The 16363-nt window shown below is 51.2% G+C and overlaps 2 protein-coding genes and 1 non-coding gene across 3 annotated transcripts; 1 reads left to right on the top strand and 2 right to left on the bottom strand.

Moving 5' to 3' along the window:
• Nucleotides 1–1770: 1770 nt before the first annotated feature.
• BO95DRAFT_366393 (arabinogalactan endo-1,4-beta-galactosidase) lies at nucleotides 1771–2893 on the bottom strand (the record flags this gene model as incomplete). The annotated part of the gene is made up of 2 exons (XM_025582745.1): nucleotides 1771–2499; nucleotides 2570–2893. The coding sequence occupies 2 exons, from the start codon at nucleotides 2891–2893 to the stop codon at nucleotides 1771–1773; spliced, it is 1053 nt and encodes a 350-aa protein (XP_025440879.1).
• A 1516-nt stretch (nucleotides 2894–4409) lies between these two features.
• BO95DRAFT_366296 (putative serine/threonine protein kinase) lies at nucleotides 4410–8123 on the bottom strand (the record flags this gene model as incomplete). Its single annotated transcript, XM_025582738.1, has 2 exons — nucleotides 4410–7329; nucleotides 7420–8123. The coding sequence occupies 2 exons, from the start codon at nucleotides 8121–8123 to the stop codon at nucleotides 4410–4412; spliced, it is 3624 nt and encodes a 1207-aa protein (XP_025440880.1).
• A 5535-nt stretch (nucleotides 8124–13658) lies between these two features.
• Nucleotides 13659–13729, top strand: BO95DRAFT_t201. Its single transcript has one exon. It is a non-coding gene; the product is annotated as a tRNA-His (tRNA).
• The last annotated feature ends 2634 nt before the right edge of the window (nucleotides 13730–16363 follow it).

The raw sequence follows: 16363 nt of genomic DNA on the forward strand, positions 1-16363 counted from the left end.
TCAGCAAGCATCAGCGGTCGGTCGGTCAATCGGTCGGTCGGTCGGGAGAGTTTCACATTCTCGGGCAGCAGGGGAGTGCAAGAAACAATCCAATCCTGTAGTTGCTGTGGAACAGCAGCAATCTGTAAAGGTATTGTGTTTACAGAAGAACCAGGAGATGCAGCCCAGAGCAAGAATAGGAGGAGAACAAGAGGGAAGAAGGATTCGAATAATAGGAGGGGGGAGGAGTAGAAAGGAAGCAGTGCGCGCGTGTGTACAGAGTACAGTCAGTACAGTCAGTACAGTACAAACAGCCAGGCTGCCTGACTGGGCGACAGGCACGTGCTAAAAAATGTAAGTACAGTACAGTACTGTACAATACACAATCATTCTCCTTTACCTCCTTTACCAAACTGCGTGACGCCGGCAAGGCAGATTTCCACGAGCAGCAGCAGTAATTACCCTAAATGAACCAAGTTATTTCTTCCAGATCCTATTATACCTCGCGATACGACTAGCCAAGAAAAAGACCTGTCATGGAAGCACTTCGGATTAGCTATTATATTATCCTGTCAAATCGATGTGATCATGAATTACAAGTACTGTACATACTTGGACTATCCCCATGGGCGAGCCGCTAACTTATCGAAAGAAAGTAACGCTGCAACCGCCATGCCCAGACTTTGGGGGCCTGAATCCAGCTACATAGCACAACAGACAAACAGAATATTTCAGCATCGTCTTCAACGTCAAATCCGATTCCTTGTGATGGAGCTGCAGCTAGTTGAGTGGCTGACTTCCCCTCGAGCGAGGCAATCCCCATACAACAACACAGCAGCCTACCTCACGGTACGCAGTATCATTCTTCTCAGGTTCTCAGGCATCAAAAGAGAACGATTCTCCATCTAACCTATCTTAACTCTAAAGAAATCAGAAAGGAACTGCCCCCCCCTCAAATTAAATCAGGGCCCTTCGTATTCCTCCTAATTGTGCGACAAACAAAAAAAAAGTCCCCACCCAATCAGTGATAATCTTGTCTCGTTCTCCCTGCCCATCACTTACCAGAGACGGACGGTTCAAGCAACTCCGCCTCCTTCCAGGTCTACAGCGAGTTAGCTATGTGTGAATAGCTCAGTAGTCCGGCGTCGCGCCAGGAACCACCAACCAGTCTTACATGCTCACTGTTTCTCCAGTAGGAGAACCTGGTTGGTCAACTATCTAAGCCTTTCCGGAGGAGCTTCAAGCTCCTGGCCATAAGAAGATAGGGTTCGCATTTGGATTTAGACAAAGGCCCTCCCTCTCTTTCTGAAGGTTCGATGCTGCCCGCGCGGAACCAGAACCCGGAAATTGCCGCACGTCAAGTGGGCGGTCGGCAAGCGTTTGGATCACGTTTGCACAGCCCCCCCTTTCTCCACGCGAACGGAGACAGAGTGAGTGAGTGAGTATGTGATAAAAATAAAGAACTCATGGTAGATCAAAAAGCAAATCATCAAGGTGCAGTTCTCTTTACTCAAGGACAGAAGTTCAATTCCTTGGCAAATCTTCTATACCAAACCCAAGATGACCCTGGCCTGGTTTTACCCCGGCCCTAATTTACCAGGCGGTGTGTAGCAAATGGTCTGTCATTGTCGCTTGGAGACTTGGAGTAAACTAACTACCTTCTAGTTAGTTAGCTTAGCTTAGCTGACGGGGCACTCATCCCCCCTCCTCTCCCCACAATTTCCAGACGCATCAACATCCGGAATCATACTAGTATCCTACAAAAGTCAAAATCTTATCTTTCGCCCCTTTTCAGAGCTCTCCGAGAGTCTCGATGCTCTCGTACACTTCGTCCGTGGTGTAATCCACCATCAGGTTATCAGCGCAGCTCGAACCCAACCCAGCATTGCCGATCCAGGCTGGCTCCCAATAGTACACTCCCAGACCATCAGTAGTGGCCTCCACCACGGCTGCCAACTTCTCGAGGAACTCCTGCTGGCCCGCGACCGAGAAGGGGATCGAGCTCAGATCCGAGGGGAATGCGTACGCCGGGTTCGGGCACGAGACCGGCCAGTTCGTCTCCACAACCACCACCGGCTTGTCGTAGGTCGACTGCAGGTTCGCCAGACTAGTCTTCAGGGATGCCAAAGTTGCCGACGCGCTGTAGAACGGGTAGTAGGAAACACCAAAGTAGTCGAAGTCCGTGGACAGCAGCTCGCCCGTGGCCAGAACGGTCTCGTAAAAGTAGTTCTGCTGATCCCAGCTCCAGCCGTCGTCCAAATGGATCATGATCTTGGGGGTGGTCGCCAGGTTGGAATCCTTCACTCCCCAAGCACCCGAGTGCAGCAGTGCGCCGATGTTCGAATAGCTGCTCGTTTCGCCCAGAGGCCAGAGGAGACCGGCACGAATCTCATTGCCGATCGAGATGATTTCGATATCAATATCGTTCTCCGCAAAAGTGTTGCATACTTCTAGCGTGTAGTTGTACAGCTGCCATTTCAAAGTGCCGAGATCGGTCGTGGACCAGCCGGAAGGTGTCGTCTATTGTCCCAAACGCGGTCAGCCTAGCCATCACATCGACTGGATGGTTGCTACAATGCAACCGACTCACCTGGTCGCTAGGATCCGCCCATGTGTCACTCAGGTGCAGGTCCAGGTAAAGGCTCATGCCAGCCGCCTTGACCCGCTTGGCCAGCTCCAAATTGTAGTCCAGATCGTAGCTGCCGTCGCTGGGGTTCACCCACACACGCTGACGAATGGAATTGATGCCAGCATCGGCGAGAATTGTCTCTAGGGCTTGGGTTTGGCCATTGAGATTCTTATAGCTATAGCCCTCATCTTCAAGCAGCAAGAGAGAAGAGATGTCTGCGCCGCGATAGGTGAGCGCGGCGTGGGTAAGAAGGGGCAGCGCAGCCAGCAGCAGAGAAGCGAACATGACGGTTGAGCTGAGAGGGGGGTTTTAGTCAGGCAGAGTACTTTCAGACAAGAACATGAGGAAGAAGGGCCCCCATGCGCCTTTTTATGGGCGTCGAAAGGAGTGGAATGGATGAAAAGATGGCAGCAGTCATGCGTGCCCTGCCCATTGCCGACAGTTAGCCTGTGGACAGAGCATAAACCGTGAAGAACCAGGTCTGCACACCTTAGCGTGCCCCAAGCTCGTTAGGTTTCTCCACGATTTAATTTATCCTAACCGAAGCATGACGCTGGGGGTACAGTAGCCAGCGCTGCCAGACTCAAAAGGGATTCGAGGAAAGTCGGAGCGGCAGAGTCATTGGTGGAGGAATAGAATTGAGTGGCCGGTGGGGAATGGCCGGTGGCACGCCGGTGGCCTCATTTCTGGCTTTGGTGGTAGCAGAACAATTAATTGAAGACGTAAGAGAAAGAAAAGGAACCCATCCTCGCTTAAGAAGAAGGGTTGCGTGACAGCGACTGGCAGCTGTCAGCTGCCAATTGAGAGGAATAAGAGGCATGAGCGGCCGAGCGATGGAGTAGTTCAGCAATTCGGCCTCGGCCTGGACTACTTCCTTCGTCCAAGGCACGGCAGAATACTCGATCTACCGCTCTTGGCTCGTTTCAGCCTCCGTTTCACTTGCGACACGACACGCCAGGGGCAGGGAGTGTCTATAAATGGGGTTGGATTTCAACCGATGTGTATGTATGTGTGTGTGTGTGAGAGAGAGAGAGAGAGAGAGGAGAAGAGCAAGTGAGAGAGTTTGAGGGGAGAGGAGGAAAAAGAAAGAGGACTCTCGCGCAACATGGTATATTAGGTAGATCAACTCCCACCTGGTCATCAACATCATCATGTAAATCTGTCATCTCAACACATCGCGTCTTGCGCGTCATAAGTCACTTTGAAAATCCAACTCGGAGGTACAAGGACAGAAAATCATGATAGAAAGAAAACATCAAAAGAAAACAATCAGGTGCAATGTTTATATCCTGATCCCACGTCCCAGAAATCAAGCATTAGATACAGGAATTCCCAGACCCCAGACCCAATGCAGCACGCAAACCGGAGATATACCTATAGAGGCAAATGAAACCGAGACGAGCGGAGCAATCCCTCCGCATGTCGCCTAGCACGAAGCTGAATATGAAACCCAGACCAAGTTTGATCATGCCACCCATGCAAATATATGTACAAGCAATGTAATCGTAAGCCAACAGACACGCAGTCCCAGAAGAGGAGCTTCCCGTGAGCCACGGAAGTGATGCAATATGCCTAGTAAAGGCAAAGAAAAGAAAGAAGAAAACTGAACTTAATTGATATACATGCAAGAATATGTAAGCCCCTGTCGACTAGAAGCGGCGAGATGTTCGGTGAAGGAAGGAGCCCCCCGAGACTCATTATCGATGTATGAGACGACGACATCGAAGATAGTAAACAGACAAGGAACGAGATGTCCGTGCCAGGTACCTGGGAAAAGCACCATCGAGAAACGCACCGTGGACTAGGACTTTGGGAGTCCCGACCGAATGATAGGCTTCTGGGGGGTGGTCCTCTTCTTGCCGATCACGAGGCCTTCATCTTCTGAGTCCCCTTCAGACTCTTCCTCATCATCACAATAATACCGAGATTCATCATCCTCGGTTGAGCGTGAGAGGCTGAGAGGCGGGGCTTTCACAGTGTCGTCGGTACGGAGAATTGAGGGTACTTTAGCTGTAGAATCACAATCCCTGTCTCGGGTACCGCCCTCCCCCGAGATAGAAGATGCCCCTGACACCACGGACGGGATGCTCGCATGAGAGGTTCGCTGAGACATTCCGCTAGTATATTCGTCCACCGAGGACGAAGAGATAGTAGCAGCCGAGGGCGGTGAGGTTGTTAAGCAGGACTCGCCGGAGATGAAGTGTTCAACAGAGGGACCGGTAGCCTGCGCGTAAACATCATACGGTGGAATGAGCGTATCGTGGTCTGGTCCATGGGAGCCACGGGTCGGCACATGGTCCATGTCAAATGTCGACTCCAACCCGCTCCGCCTCTTCCGTAGCAAGGCTTCTCGAGTGAGATGGAAGGGTTCGGCGTGTTTACCTGGAAGCTGATGGGAGCGATTGCGACGGTGACCTGGGGATGAGGACAGTGCATGCTCATGAGGGATCGAAAGTAGATCCTCATTAGAACGCAGGGCAGGATGTTGCATGTGACCAAGCGCAGAAGCAACACTAATAGCCAAACTGGGCTCCGAGTGGCGGTCACTTTCCAAAGACGCTGTCTCGCCGGAAACGGACCGATCAGAGCGCCAATCCTGAGGCTGAAGTCCACGTGCTAGCCGACGGCTTGCGCCGCCAAAAAGTCCACTTAAGTTCGTAGTACCCGAATGTTCTACGCGGACAGGCGTGCCCGTCCGTTGTGGTACTGGTGAATTCCTGGAGTCGTGTGGCTTCACAGTCTTTGCAGACTCGGCTGTAGACAAGGTCGAGGTCGCGCGCTCCGGGGGGTCGGGGCGCACAATCCGTTCATGTGAGGGGTTGGATCCGGATTGAATGAAGTAAGAGGTCTGCTCGTCCCGGCCAATGGGACTTGCGGTGACACTCCGTGAAAGGGGGTGTTCGCCATCTCGAAGCTGGCGGATTGAACGCGAGAAATCTTCATCGCCCCTAAGACTGTGACGGCGCCCCTCCCAGAGAGACTTGGCAGAGCCGGAGTCAGCGGAGTTGTTGCTGGGAGTGCGCTTGCGGCTATCCTTCTCTTTCGATCGTCCAGTCAGGAAATTCGACCATTTCGCGACATTGGATCGTACCCTCTGGAAAAGAGGTACTTTGCTGACAGCCGTGGTGACTTCCTCGTTAGACACTTCGATTTTCTTGCCCTTGCTCTGATATCCCGGGTCGGTCTCTTCGACCCAAGCTCGGGGGTTGGGAAGGCCGTAGAGAATCCAAGGATGGTGCTTGATCTCCTTCACCGTGATCCGCTTGACTGGGTCCTTGGTCAACAGCCGCTTCAGGAGATCATAGAGCTCATCGTCAATGTCTTCGTACACCAGTTCATCCTCCATTCGCTTGCTGTATTCGTCGAAGCGCGGCCACTGGCTGGCGGCATCAGGACTATCCTCGACTGGCTTCAAGCGCTTTCGGGGTATAAACACCTCTTTCTTCACAATAGTCTGAAACATACTATACTCGTCATCTGAGACAAATGGTAGACGTCCGAAGATCATGCCGTAGAGGGTGACACCAAGGGACCAGACATCAATAGCACCAGTAATTCGGGGAGCGCTACCGAGACTGTCTACAAAATCCTCGCCTGTGTAGCACAATTCCGGTGCATAAAAGGCGGGTGTCCCCACGGTTTTGGACAGCTCCCTTGCATCGTCTAATTCAGTCGCGTCTGTCTCCTCGATATGTTCCTCATCCTCGTCTCTGATGGGCCGGCCAAGGTAAGATACCCCGAAGTCGGAGATTTTGACTCGGTAATTGCTGGTAACCAGCAGATTCGCTGGTTTGATATCGCGGTGGATGATACCTTGGAAGTGCAAGTATTCCAACCCCAACAGCGAGTCTCGGAAAGCGTTACGCGCCTCCGCAAACGTTAGACAGGGTACATAAGACATATCATCATCATCACTGAGCCACTCGGGCTCGGAGGGAGCGTAGCCAAAGCTGCTAGATGCCGTGCTGAATCTTCTATCGAAAGAGTAATCCGCATAGGCACCATACATGCTGCCTTCCACTGCAGCCAATGCTGCTTCGGGACCCGATGCATAAGAATGGCACGGAGAAGACTGGGTTTCATCATGGTACATCAGGGATCGACTCGGAATGCGAGCCATGCCAGGCTCTTCGTCTTGCTCCTCGTCGGACTCCGCGCCATGCTCTAGACTCCAAGCTGGGATAGGAGCCTCCTGTGCAAATGCGGCCTGCGCTTCGAGTCGTTCGCGTGCCTTTTCGCGTTGACGACGGAGATGTCGGGCGGTTTTCACATATTGCTGGCTTTCCTCCATGAACGAAGGGGTCTCGGGAATGCCAGCCTTTTCCCGCTCTAATCGGCGCTTGTCAACATGCACGATTTCCCGCAGACCTCTCTTGCGCCAGATAATTTCACCGTTCTCCACATACTCAAGAACTATGTATACTTTTTGGCGATTAGGGTCGTCGATCACTTCCAGCAGACTGACAACATTTGGATGTCGAGCTTTCTTCAGAATGGCAACTTCTTTCTTGACCTTATCCTCCGGATTGCCCAGCTTTCCTAAGCGACGACGCTTAGAGTATCGCTGGACGATCTTAATGGCGACTTTTTGTCGAGTCGTGACATGGCGACCTAGTTTGACCTTTCCATGTTCTCCACGTCCGAGCTCCTCGAGGATTTCGTATTGATTAATCAGCTTGTTGCCGGTGATCAAATCGCGGTCTACCTCCGCTGTATGGGTCCTGTCCGGCTGGTCAATTGCGAGCTCTTCACCAAGACAAGAAAATGCCCCAGAGAATGACGACTTGGATGGAATGAGGGCCAGGACTTACTCTTTGGGTGGTTGGAGATGGGTCGGATGAAGATATGGGCTACTTATCCGACCCTCGTCATCCGAGGCGATCGGAGGAGTTGGGCGAGGGCTGCGCACCGAGAAAAGACCGGGGCTAGAGATGGGTGTATTGCCCGCCGTGCGCGCCGCACGTGCAGGAGGGAATCGAGAAGCCGCCTCGATCCGAGATGGATATGAGCTGCGGGTGCGTAGAAAGGGAGGTTGATACGTGGGATGAACCTGGGATTGTAGCACAGCGTATGACTGGTCAGGATAGACAGGATAATCGCCGGGTGGCATATCCAACTGACTCAGGTGCACCATTTTTCGGGCGATGGGAGTTCGCCCGATGCCGCCGTGATCCGACCGAGCATCGACCACTACATCCTCATTGAGTGCCTGTAACGAGCTGGAAGACGTCCGCGTGGACGGGGATCTCGAGGTACTGGAGGAGTGATAGAGGTGAGGGAATGGGTGCCGCAGCGAGGGTTGTCCTTCTGGGATGTCACCAGACAAGGGAAGTTTGGCACTCGGAGGCCTAGTGATGGCTTGTCGAACGTCAACCTCCGTTGATGTTGGCGAGGAGCTCAAAGCCTCATTCGATTTGTCGGAGACTCGTCGAAGGGTGCTGTCTGATACCTGACCATTTCGAGCGACCAGATTCACCAGTTCCTCCGACCCTGCAATCGAAGGGGGCCGGTCCATTTTCATGTTTCAATTGTAGTAGTCCTTGTCGGAGTTCAGTTGGGCATTCTTTTTTGCTTTGCGTTGGCAGTGCAATCAAATCTCCTTCCCGCCGTGAACGAGGGAGCGGTTTTTCTGCCCTGGTCTGACCTTCTCACGGAATCTATTGTTCAGCGAGAGCTGGCGTGAAGCTCTAATGGTACGCCCGAGTGGATCGGCATCACTTGTGAAGCGCGGTGCGGCGGAGAGCGATAGCAGCCATATGAATCGAGCCGATGAGAAGGGCGCCGAAGAACCGTGTACCTGACAACGGCGAGGACAAGACCGAAAAATCGTTGTGTGATGGAACTGCTGCAGCACCAGGATGCAGCCGATGAATGCGCCCGGAGAACACTGTGCGAAGATGCGGCCAAAGTTCAATATGTCTGCAGGCCGGATTGATGGGAAACCTTCGCGTATAGGAGTTATCGAGGTAAGGAGTGTCTAAGTATAGCACCCGGGGACGGAAACCGAGAACCGATAACAATTGGGTATATAATAAGGTATAGAAGACTTCCAGTATGGACTGGTCAGGACGGAGGAGGGTATTATACTGAGTGGGAGGAATTAAAATTAAAAGTGGCTTCAAAGGAGGGGTAGTAGTGAGTATTGACCGTTGATAATGGGCGGGCAGGAATGAGAGAAATAAAAGGGAAGTAGAAAAGAGACTAAGAGAAAAAGAAAAGGAGGTAGATGGAAAGGATTAGAGATGAGGAGGTGAGAGGAGGAGGAGGAAAGAGGAAGTAAGAAGAGGAGGTGGTGGAGGAGGTAGTGGTGGGTAGTGGGAGGGGGGGGAGAGAGAGAGAGAGAGAGAATGGGAAGGTGGATAAAGGGCGGAGATTACAAAAGAAGAGGAAGAGGAAGGATAAGAGGGAATTCGAGGTTGCGGGCGGTTCGGCGGGTAGTTAAAAGAGAGAATGGGAAAGGAAAGGTCGGGTAAGTTTGAGTGGTAGGTAAGTTGGTAAGTTGGTACTCGTACAGTACCTACCCTCGTACAGTACCAGGTGAGGAAGTATGAGTAAGTGACGGGGAGTGTTCACAGGCGGCCGAATTATCAGAGGGAGAAGATGGAGGGGCAAAGGAAGATCACACTCTGGTCAGGCAGGCTTTTGTCAGGCGGGTATGGTTTAGTTATTTTGGGGGGGTGGGAAGGGGGAGAGGGAGGGAGGGAGTGATGGAGTGATGGAGGGAGGGGGAGGGAATAGTACGTAGTTGGTGTAAGAGTGGGTATTGCTAAGTGGTGGTGCTGGCGGTGCTGTAGTGCTGGTAATTATGGTGTAGTTAGGTGGATTGACTAACTGCTGTACTTGGCTGACTGACTGACTGACTGAACTGAACATAATACTCCGTAGTAAAAACACAAGTAGGTCAGGAGAGAGGAAAGGGTGAGAGAATGAGAATAAGAAGAATAAAAAAATCGACCAGGGAGGGGAGCAGGCCCAGCAATAATACTACTCCGGAGTACGTACCATGTAGCCAGAGAGACAGACATGTCCGTGGTCGGCACGGGTAAGTTACTGTTAACTTAACTAACTCAACTACGGAGTAAGTAGGTTAGTTAACTCAAGTCACTGCAACTTAGTCAGGCCGTAGTCGCAATGACGGCTACTGCTTTTACTGCTCTTGCTGCTGCTGCACTACTGTACTGTATCAACTAGCTCACCATTTGCCAGCACCACCACCAGCAGCCACAGAACATATTCTTTGCATACACCAGTCGAGATCCCTTCCAAACAGTCTCTTCTTGAACCCTTAGAACAAAAGGATAGGCCGCATGGAGATTGCTTGGAACTTTGGGAAGGGAGAATCTGGGCCCCAGTTCGGGACGCCTATGAACGTATTTTACCCGGTCAGTGAGGATGCATGTCCACTGGGTGGAAGGCAAGGATCGGTTGAGGGCTAGAGAAGAGCGAAAGAAAGAGGGAAAGATAGAGAAGAGTAAGAGGAAGAGGGTTCTGGTGTGTACTGTACATTCACTCATGCACTCTTTCGCCAATCAGAAATACTACTACTGTATTAACTACTACACTGTATACTAACTGATACAAACGAGATAGCTATGACGACGCAGATAATGACTCTGTCTCCATAGATGATGACAGTTACTATAATGGCGGATACTAAGAGATATCGCCTCCTCTTTTTATGAGCAGTAGACTCGATTTAGAATGGATTCAACCCTCAGTAGTGCATCCATCGATTCCGTCCTTCCATCCCCATCGACCAGACGAGACCAGACCACACCAGCTATTTCGGCCGACCATCCGGGTCTGCTTGGCATCGTGGATTGGTTGAGATCCTCCCATGGTATTCCTGGGTCTCGGCGACTGGGCCCCGACCCGGGGGCGGAGGGGCGAAATCGAAAAAGAAAAAAAAAATTAAAAAAAGGGTTAAAGAGAAAAGGGAAGAAATAAAAAGAGTAAAGTTGGCAGATGCTACCAGATATATGCATAATAGCCTGAAATGCCAATCAATTACTTGTCAACACAGCCCAGGAAATGCATTATAATGTGTTCCTCCAACTGCTTGAGGTAAAATACATAGACATAGAGTAGGTAAGTAATTCGTACAGGATGACGATCAGAAAACAAGATCTGAAAAAGAGTAAGAAAAGTGTATCCGTATGAACAAGTAGAGAAGTAAAGATCCCCCCTCTAAGCAAGAACAGAAACCTTTTTTAAAAAGGAGAAAGAAGAGATGCTCCTGCTGCTCCTGCTGTTGCTCCTGCTGCAAGTCGCAGTCAACCCAGCAGTGGCGGCGGCGTCTTTCTACTATGGTAGCTAAGTTACTAGGCAGTCTACTAACTCTGCCAGGTGCCAGTCGCTACTAAGTTGTCTTTTCTCCCCTCTTGCTTTGCCAAGCAACCCATCCGCGGGCTCGACCATTACGTAGGGGACTATTTCTCCGTCCTAGCAGCATCAACGAGTCAATGGCGCTTTTCTTCCTTTCTCAGCTCCTTCCTTCCCCTGGTTCTCTTCTGCTGCAACCGTCACCCAATTAATTCTCCTGAGTCTAGTTAGCACAGCTAAGTAGGGGCTCGGGAGTGGCTTCGCCGTGTCTGTTTGACTCTTTTCAAATTGCTTGAACGGTCTACCATTCAGGATACGTGAAAGGAAACAAGCAAATGGTCGCATTGATGATTGGTGCTAGTCTTCTCCAGCATGCGATCATGTATGGCTGACCTTGTCGCATCTTATCGGGTTGGGAATCTCTGCTGTAATACCAGTGACACCTGTCAGTGCGACCAGCCACCAGGTCTGGCAGACCCTACAACACTTTATCGTTTGTTCCATGGGTCATGTCATGACTGTCGCCTTCCACTTGACTCTATTTTCGCCGCCTCATCGTCTTGACGATCACATAATTCAATCTGAGTGTATCCGATCCAGCACTCTACCTGTACAGAAGCCTCACATTGAAGGTAACCAGAATATTGATCGGCTATACCAGACTTCAGCCCAAATACCATTGGCACAAATGGCATTCGGCCGCTGCTGTACTTATGGCCAATGAGGGTCCAGAACCTCCTCCTGGTTGAGGAGGTCTGTGTTCTCCGCAAATCCAGTGCCTGCCAGTGGTAGTTAGGCTAGTAGTAATCTGTAGTAGATCCTTACGGACGGACTTTCAGTACTCCAGGCTATAGGTATTGTACTGTCCAGGCACCACGGTCGGTGGGTGGATAACGAAATAAGGTGTAGTTCCCTCTCCCTCGTTTATCCATTCTGCTCCGTCCGCATGGTCGAGTTAATACTGTACCTACCTTGATGCCTCCATTGAACCTGGGGCTAGCGAAAAACCGGTCATTTCTGAGTCCATCGAACTTCAAGATAGCCAATCTGATGTCAAGTTTCTCCGGGGGCTATGCACGCCTGTTCAAGGTTGATCTTCATCCTTTCTAGTTACGGTGCTAGATCAGTACTAGGTATCTAGTACCTAGCATATACTACTATGTTATTCTTTCCAGTTGTCAAATCGAACCAGTAAGGATTTAACCATGTTTGGAAGCACGGCCAGCCCACACAGGGTGTCACGTCTAGTATTTCCAACTCGGGATACTGGTCCATACTCCGAGGTCTGGAAGTGACAGCATTGTACCTGCGGTACCTACAGGCATTGACCAGCCGAGCCCTCAAGGCTTTGGTTCACTCATGCATAGCAGCCTGATTCGCTCCATAGAGGGTGGCTGCTTTAGCGGCATGGAATCCCGTCCTCCGTGCGTTAGTCGATGGTATGCGATGAAACAAACACCTTGTTCCTTGTACAATTCTCTAGCCTGGGCTAATTGATCTTCCCAATTTATAGATGAGACTATCAATTGCGCGATGCTCCATCACGGCCTACTACAGTCGTTCCCCCCGATCCGCGGGACTCCCCTCCCAACACTGGAGATATGTGTTACGAGTATGTACAGGGAAGTGGACCGGGGTCTTCTTTGAGCAGGCGGGGAGGCATGACTCTGGCAAGTGACAGAACCTTGGTTCTGTCTCAGATTCATCTGTCGCCAACCTATCTGGTGCACCTCGTTGGATCTCGGGAGACACCGCAGGCGTGCTGCATGCATGCACTGTCCTCATTCTCGACCGGCACTACAACGTCATCCAGGTCTTATATGCTGATGCTACCTCCATTGTATGTTTACTTGAGACAGCAGGTGCCTCTTTCAATGATAGAATTAGATTACAGTCGGGGCTGAATGCTGATTGACTGTGTATCGCACCCTGTTTGCAGGCTCTGCTTATCGACTCCCGATTCTCCGTTACGGACAGGTGTGGTCAATGAAGATTCCTCCTCTGCTTGCCTTTGGGGTGCGCGCGTCGGCCCATGTGCTACCTCCTATCACTCAGTAGGTGTCGAGCGTTCATCTGATCCAGTTTAGCTGTCATCCATTTGCTGTGGCGTGTGGGCCATGGTCTCCTTCTTGGGATCGGCTCCTTTGATCGGTTTAGCGGTGGCAACCCGCTGAAGGTTATAGGCTTGCTCGAGTGCATCTGGTGCATTGGGTAAGATGTTCATTTTATATGACCCACTGGCGCCTGATTCTGCTCCTGTGGGTGCTGTGCATGTATAGATTATGCACTGTTTCTATTTGGTGGTATGGGGATTGATGCATTTCTTATATCTCTCTATGTCGTGAGATATAATTTGGCAGCTGTTGCTCGACACTCTGTGTGATGCTCATGGCTAATGGTGCTATCGATCGCATATCCCACGTTGCGCAGGCTGTTGATGGAATGGTAGGCTGAGTAGTCTTGTATCTCGATTGAGATATATACCCAAGAACTGCGTCCCGGCCATCATCGATTTGCCGGCGTGCCCAACTATAACACCACAACATGAAGAATATTGGCAAAGAAGAGATCGCCTTGAGATACAGCGGTTCTCCGAGACATATAGGCAAAAGAACATCGAGATGACGATGACGAATGTGACGAAAACATGCTCTAGATCTTCGTGTAGCCGGGAATCCATGATTGTTGGTACATAAAGCCAAGCAGAGATGTGTTTTCAATAATAACAGGTGCTGTGGTCTAGTGGTATGACGTCACGTTGTGGCCGTGCCCGCCCCGGTTCGATTCCGGGCAGCGCCACTTATTTTTTACCTTATTTGTTTTCAATTTGATTGATACGTCTTACTATGTACCATCCTACTGATCCCTTACACTCGTACGCAGGGGATGGAAAATCCGATAAACATGGCCTGATACTCGAGTAACTGTGATTAACGTATGGTATCACCCGCTTCATCTTCATAATCCTTTTGCACCGCCGAGCTTTCCCACCACTGAATTCACCGGCTTACCTTCAACAGAAGGTTGTTTCCACACTGCAAGCAATCCAAGGACTCGACAAGTTAGATCCCACCAACCAGAGTTATCCCTCCCCTACTCCTGAGCGGCATCCTCATAGTTCCTATCTGGGGAGCCTGCATACCCACTACTGCATCCGAGCAAACCTCACTGGTTGCCAGTCCTTGGACCAAGCTTTTTAGAGCAGTCATACCCCTCCTGAGTCCTGACTGTACTGTACGGACTAGACTGCTAGGTATGTGCGAGTACATACCGAATGGCAGATGCTTCCCTGCCCCTGGGATCGTTCAAGTTGAAAAGTATTGATGTTCACTGCTAGCTCATTACAAGCCCATTACGGTGTGCTCCGTACATCCAGCATATCCCCAACCCCCCTCGAACGCACCTGTCACACGCAAACCAGCCACCATCCTCGGAAGCCAAGAGGACCACGGGCCATCATATCTGCAGATACTCATACTTCCTCCCCCCAGCCATCCCTTGCCCGGTGCGGTCCGCAAAGAGTGAGAACAATGCAGGTCAGATTATCACTGACAGAGCTGAAAGCCGGAGACAGCCCCGTGCCCAGTCAACCGTCACATCATGTCATATCACTCTGGCACAACCCAATGCGTGCCGGGCATCCACCTCAATGCCCCCCTGCATACTGCTGAACTGGTCTCCTGTTACAGCCTAGGGTTCTGGATCACATCCAATCAGACAGAGCTCAGACACGAGTAAGTTAGTCTTCGGATCCTCTTCGTTACACACGATTGGAGCTGCGAAGGGATGTCGGGCCTGGGATCCCCAAGCAAATGCAACTCTATATCAGCCACCACTACTAGCTATTGGCGCTGGTGGTCGATCTGTCAACGCCCCTGAGTGAGCATGTACCGTCTACCTACATTGTACATCTTAACCACCCATCTCCGCCAGCATGGCATCCCCCCCCTTTCTTCCTATTAGCATCGCTGCACATTGTTCCACCAGAGATTACTCGGTGTCAACCGCCAAGGAAACAATCCTGGTAGAGTGCAGAGTCTAAGGTCTATCATCCTGCAGGCCCCGATTCACTCTGAATCATAACACGCTACCTCTGCTGGGTCCAGAGGATGGCGACATGGAGCGCAAAGGCACGGAAGATATGGCGATTCATAGCCCGAACCGATAATTTCCGAGGCATTTTGGCACAGCATGCTAAGTGTTTTCAAGATATGACTCGCGATCGACTCAAGAACCGCCAGCTGGTACTGTGGAAAGGCTCTATGATTCCACTGCAGAAGCCATGTGCCCGTATCTGCGCCAACGGTGGCTTCGAGGCGGTATGAGACGTACTATCATTCGCATCGTTCTACTCCGTCCGCGATCCTTCGCCACCGCTCAACCCCCCCCCAAAATACTCAACATGTTTGCTACCGCACCAACGGAACACCATCTCGCTCTCTACCCGTCTGCAAATTTAGGCGTCACCTCAGCTCTGACAAGAAGGAAGCCCAATGTGGGCTGATCAGACCAAATCCCGCGTCGGAGCATGGCCTCTGAATTCCTGAATGTCCACTGAGCAACGTATGTCAAATCCTTCATGCCCCTCCTCTTTCTCCCCCTCCCCCCCGCCTTTCACCCAAGAGTCCCCAGGATGCTGTTCGGGATATGGATGGGATGTGGCTGAGCCCTTGTCACCGAGCCAAGCCAAGCAGCACTACGGAGTAGAGCTGTGTTATAGGCAGACAATGATAACCTGGTTTGTTTCCCCCCCCCCCCCCCAACCCACCGGGGTCATCTAGCAGAATATGAGCCCGTGCGCTGCAAGGGCCGTAAGAGTCTGACGCGCGGTCGAATCGCGCTTCTTCTTCTTCTTTTTTTTTCTGCTTAGGTTCCCTCTCGATCATGAGTATAAGTGAGAAAGGAATGCACCCACTCACTGTGGCAAGACGGAACATGATGGGTGTGATGACGAATGTGCGGGTCGTGTATTCAGGTCAGCGGGATAACAAGAGAGAATGAATGGGGTCTCTTGTTGCCCGTGAGCCCCGCCTGGGCATAAGGAGCACGAGGTCAGTTTTCTCTCCTTGCTTGTCCCACGAGTGACTAGCATATCTCAGCCCTATCGGTGGTGCTACTACAGAGTAGTCTATTAGCGAATCCGCTAAGTGTGCTAAGTTACAGTCTGATAAGTAAGGTAGGTCTGGACTCGGGATTCCGAGGAGGAGGAGAAGGAGGAGGAGCAGCAGTAGCAGTACCTAGCAAGCAGTTGGCAGGCCAACCTGCAACTTAATTGGTCGGATCCCCACTTTAGTCGGACAGAGCTCCAATGAACCCTGAGGAAATGAACCTTCAACCTTGAATCAGAAGAGTAAATTAGAGTGTAAACAAGACAACCCAAAGTTCGGCCCGGAAGATGGTCTGTTGCCCTGTTTCACTCGCGGCTCCACCTTT

The sequence above is a fragment of the Aspergillus brunneoviolaceus genome (genome assembly GCF_003184695.1).
Source record: "Aspergillus brunneoviolaceus CBS 621.78 unplaced genomic scaffold BO95scaffold_45, whole genome shotgun sequence".
Lineage (NCBI taxonomy): Eukaryota > Fungi > Ascomycota > Eurotiomycetes > Eurotiales > Aspergillaceae > Aspergillus > Aspergillus brunneoviolaceus.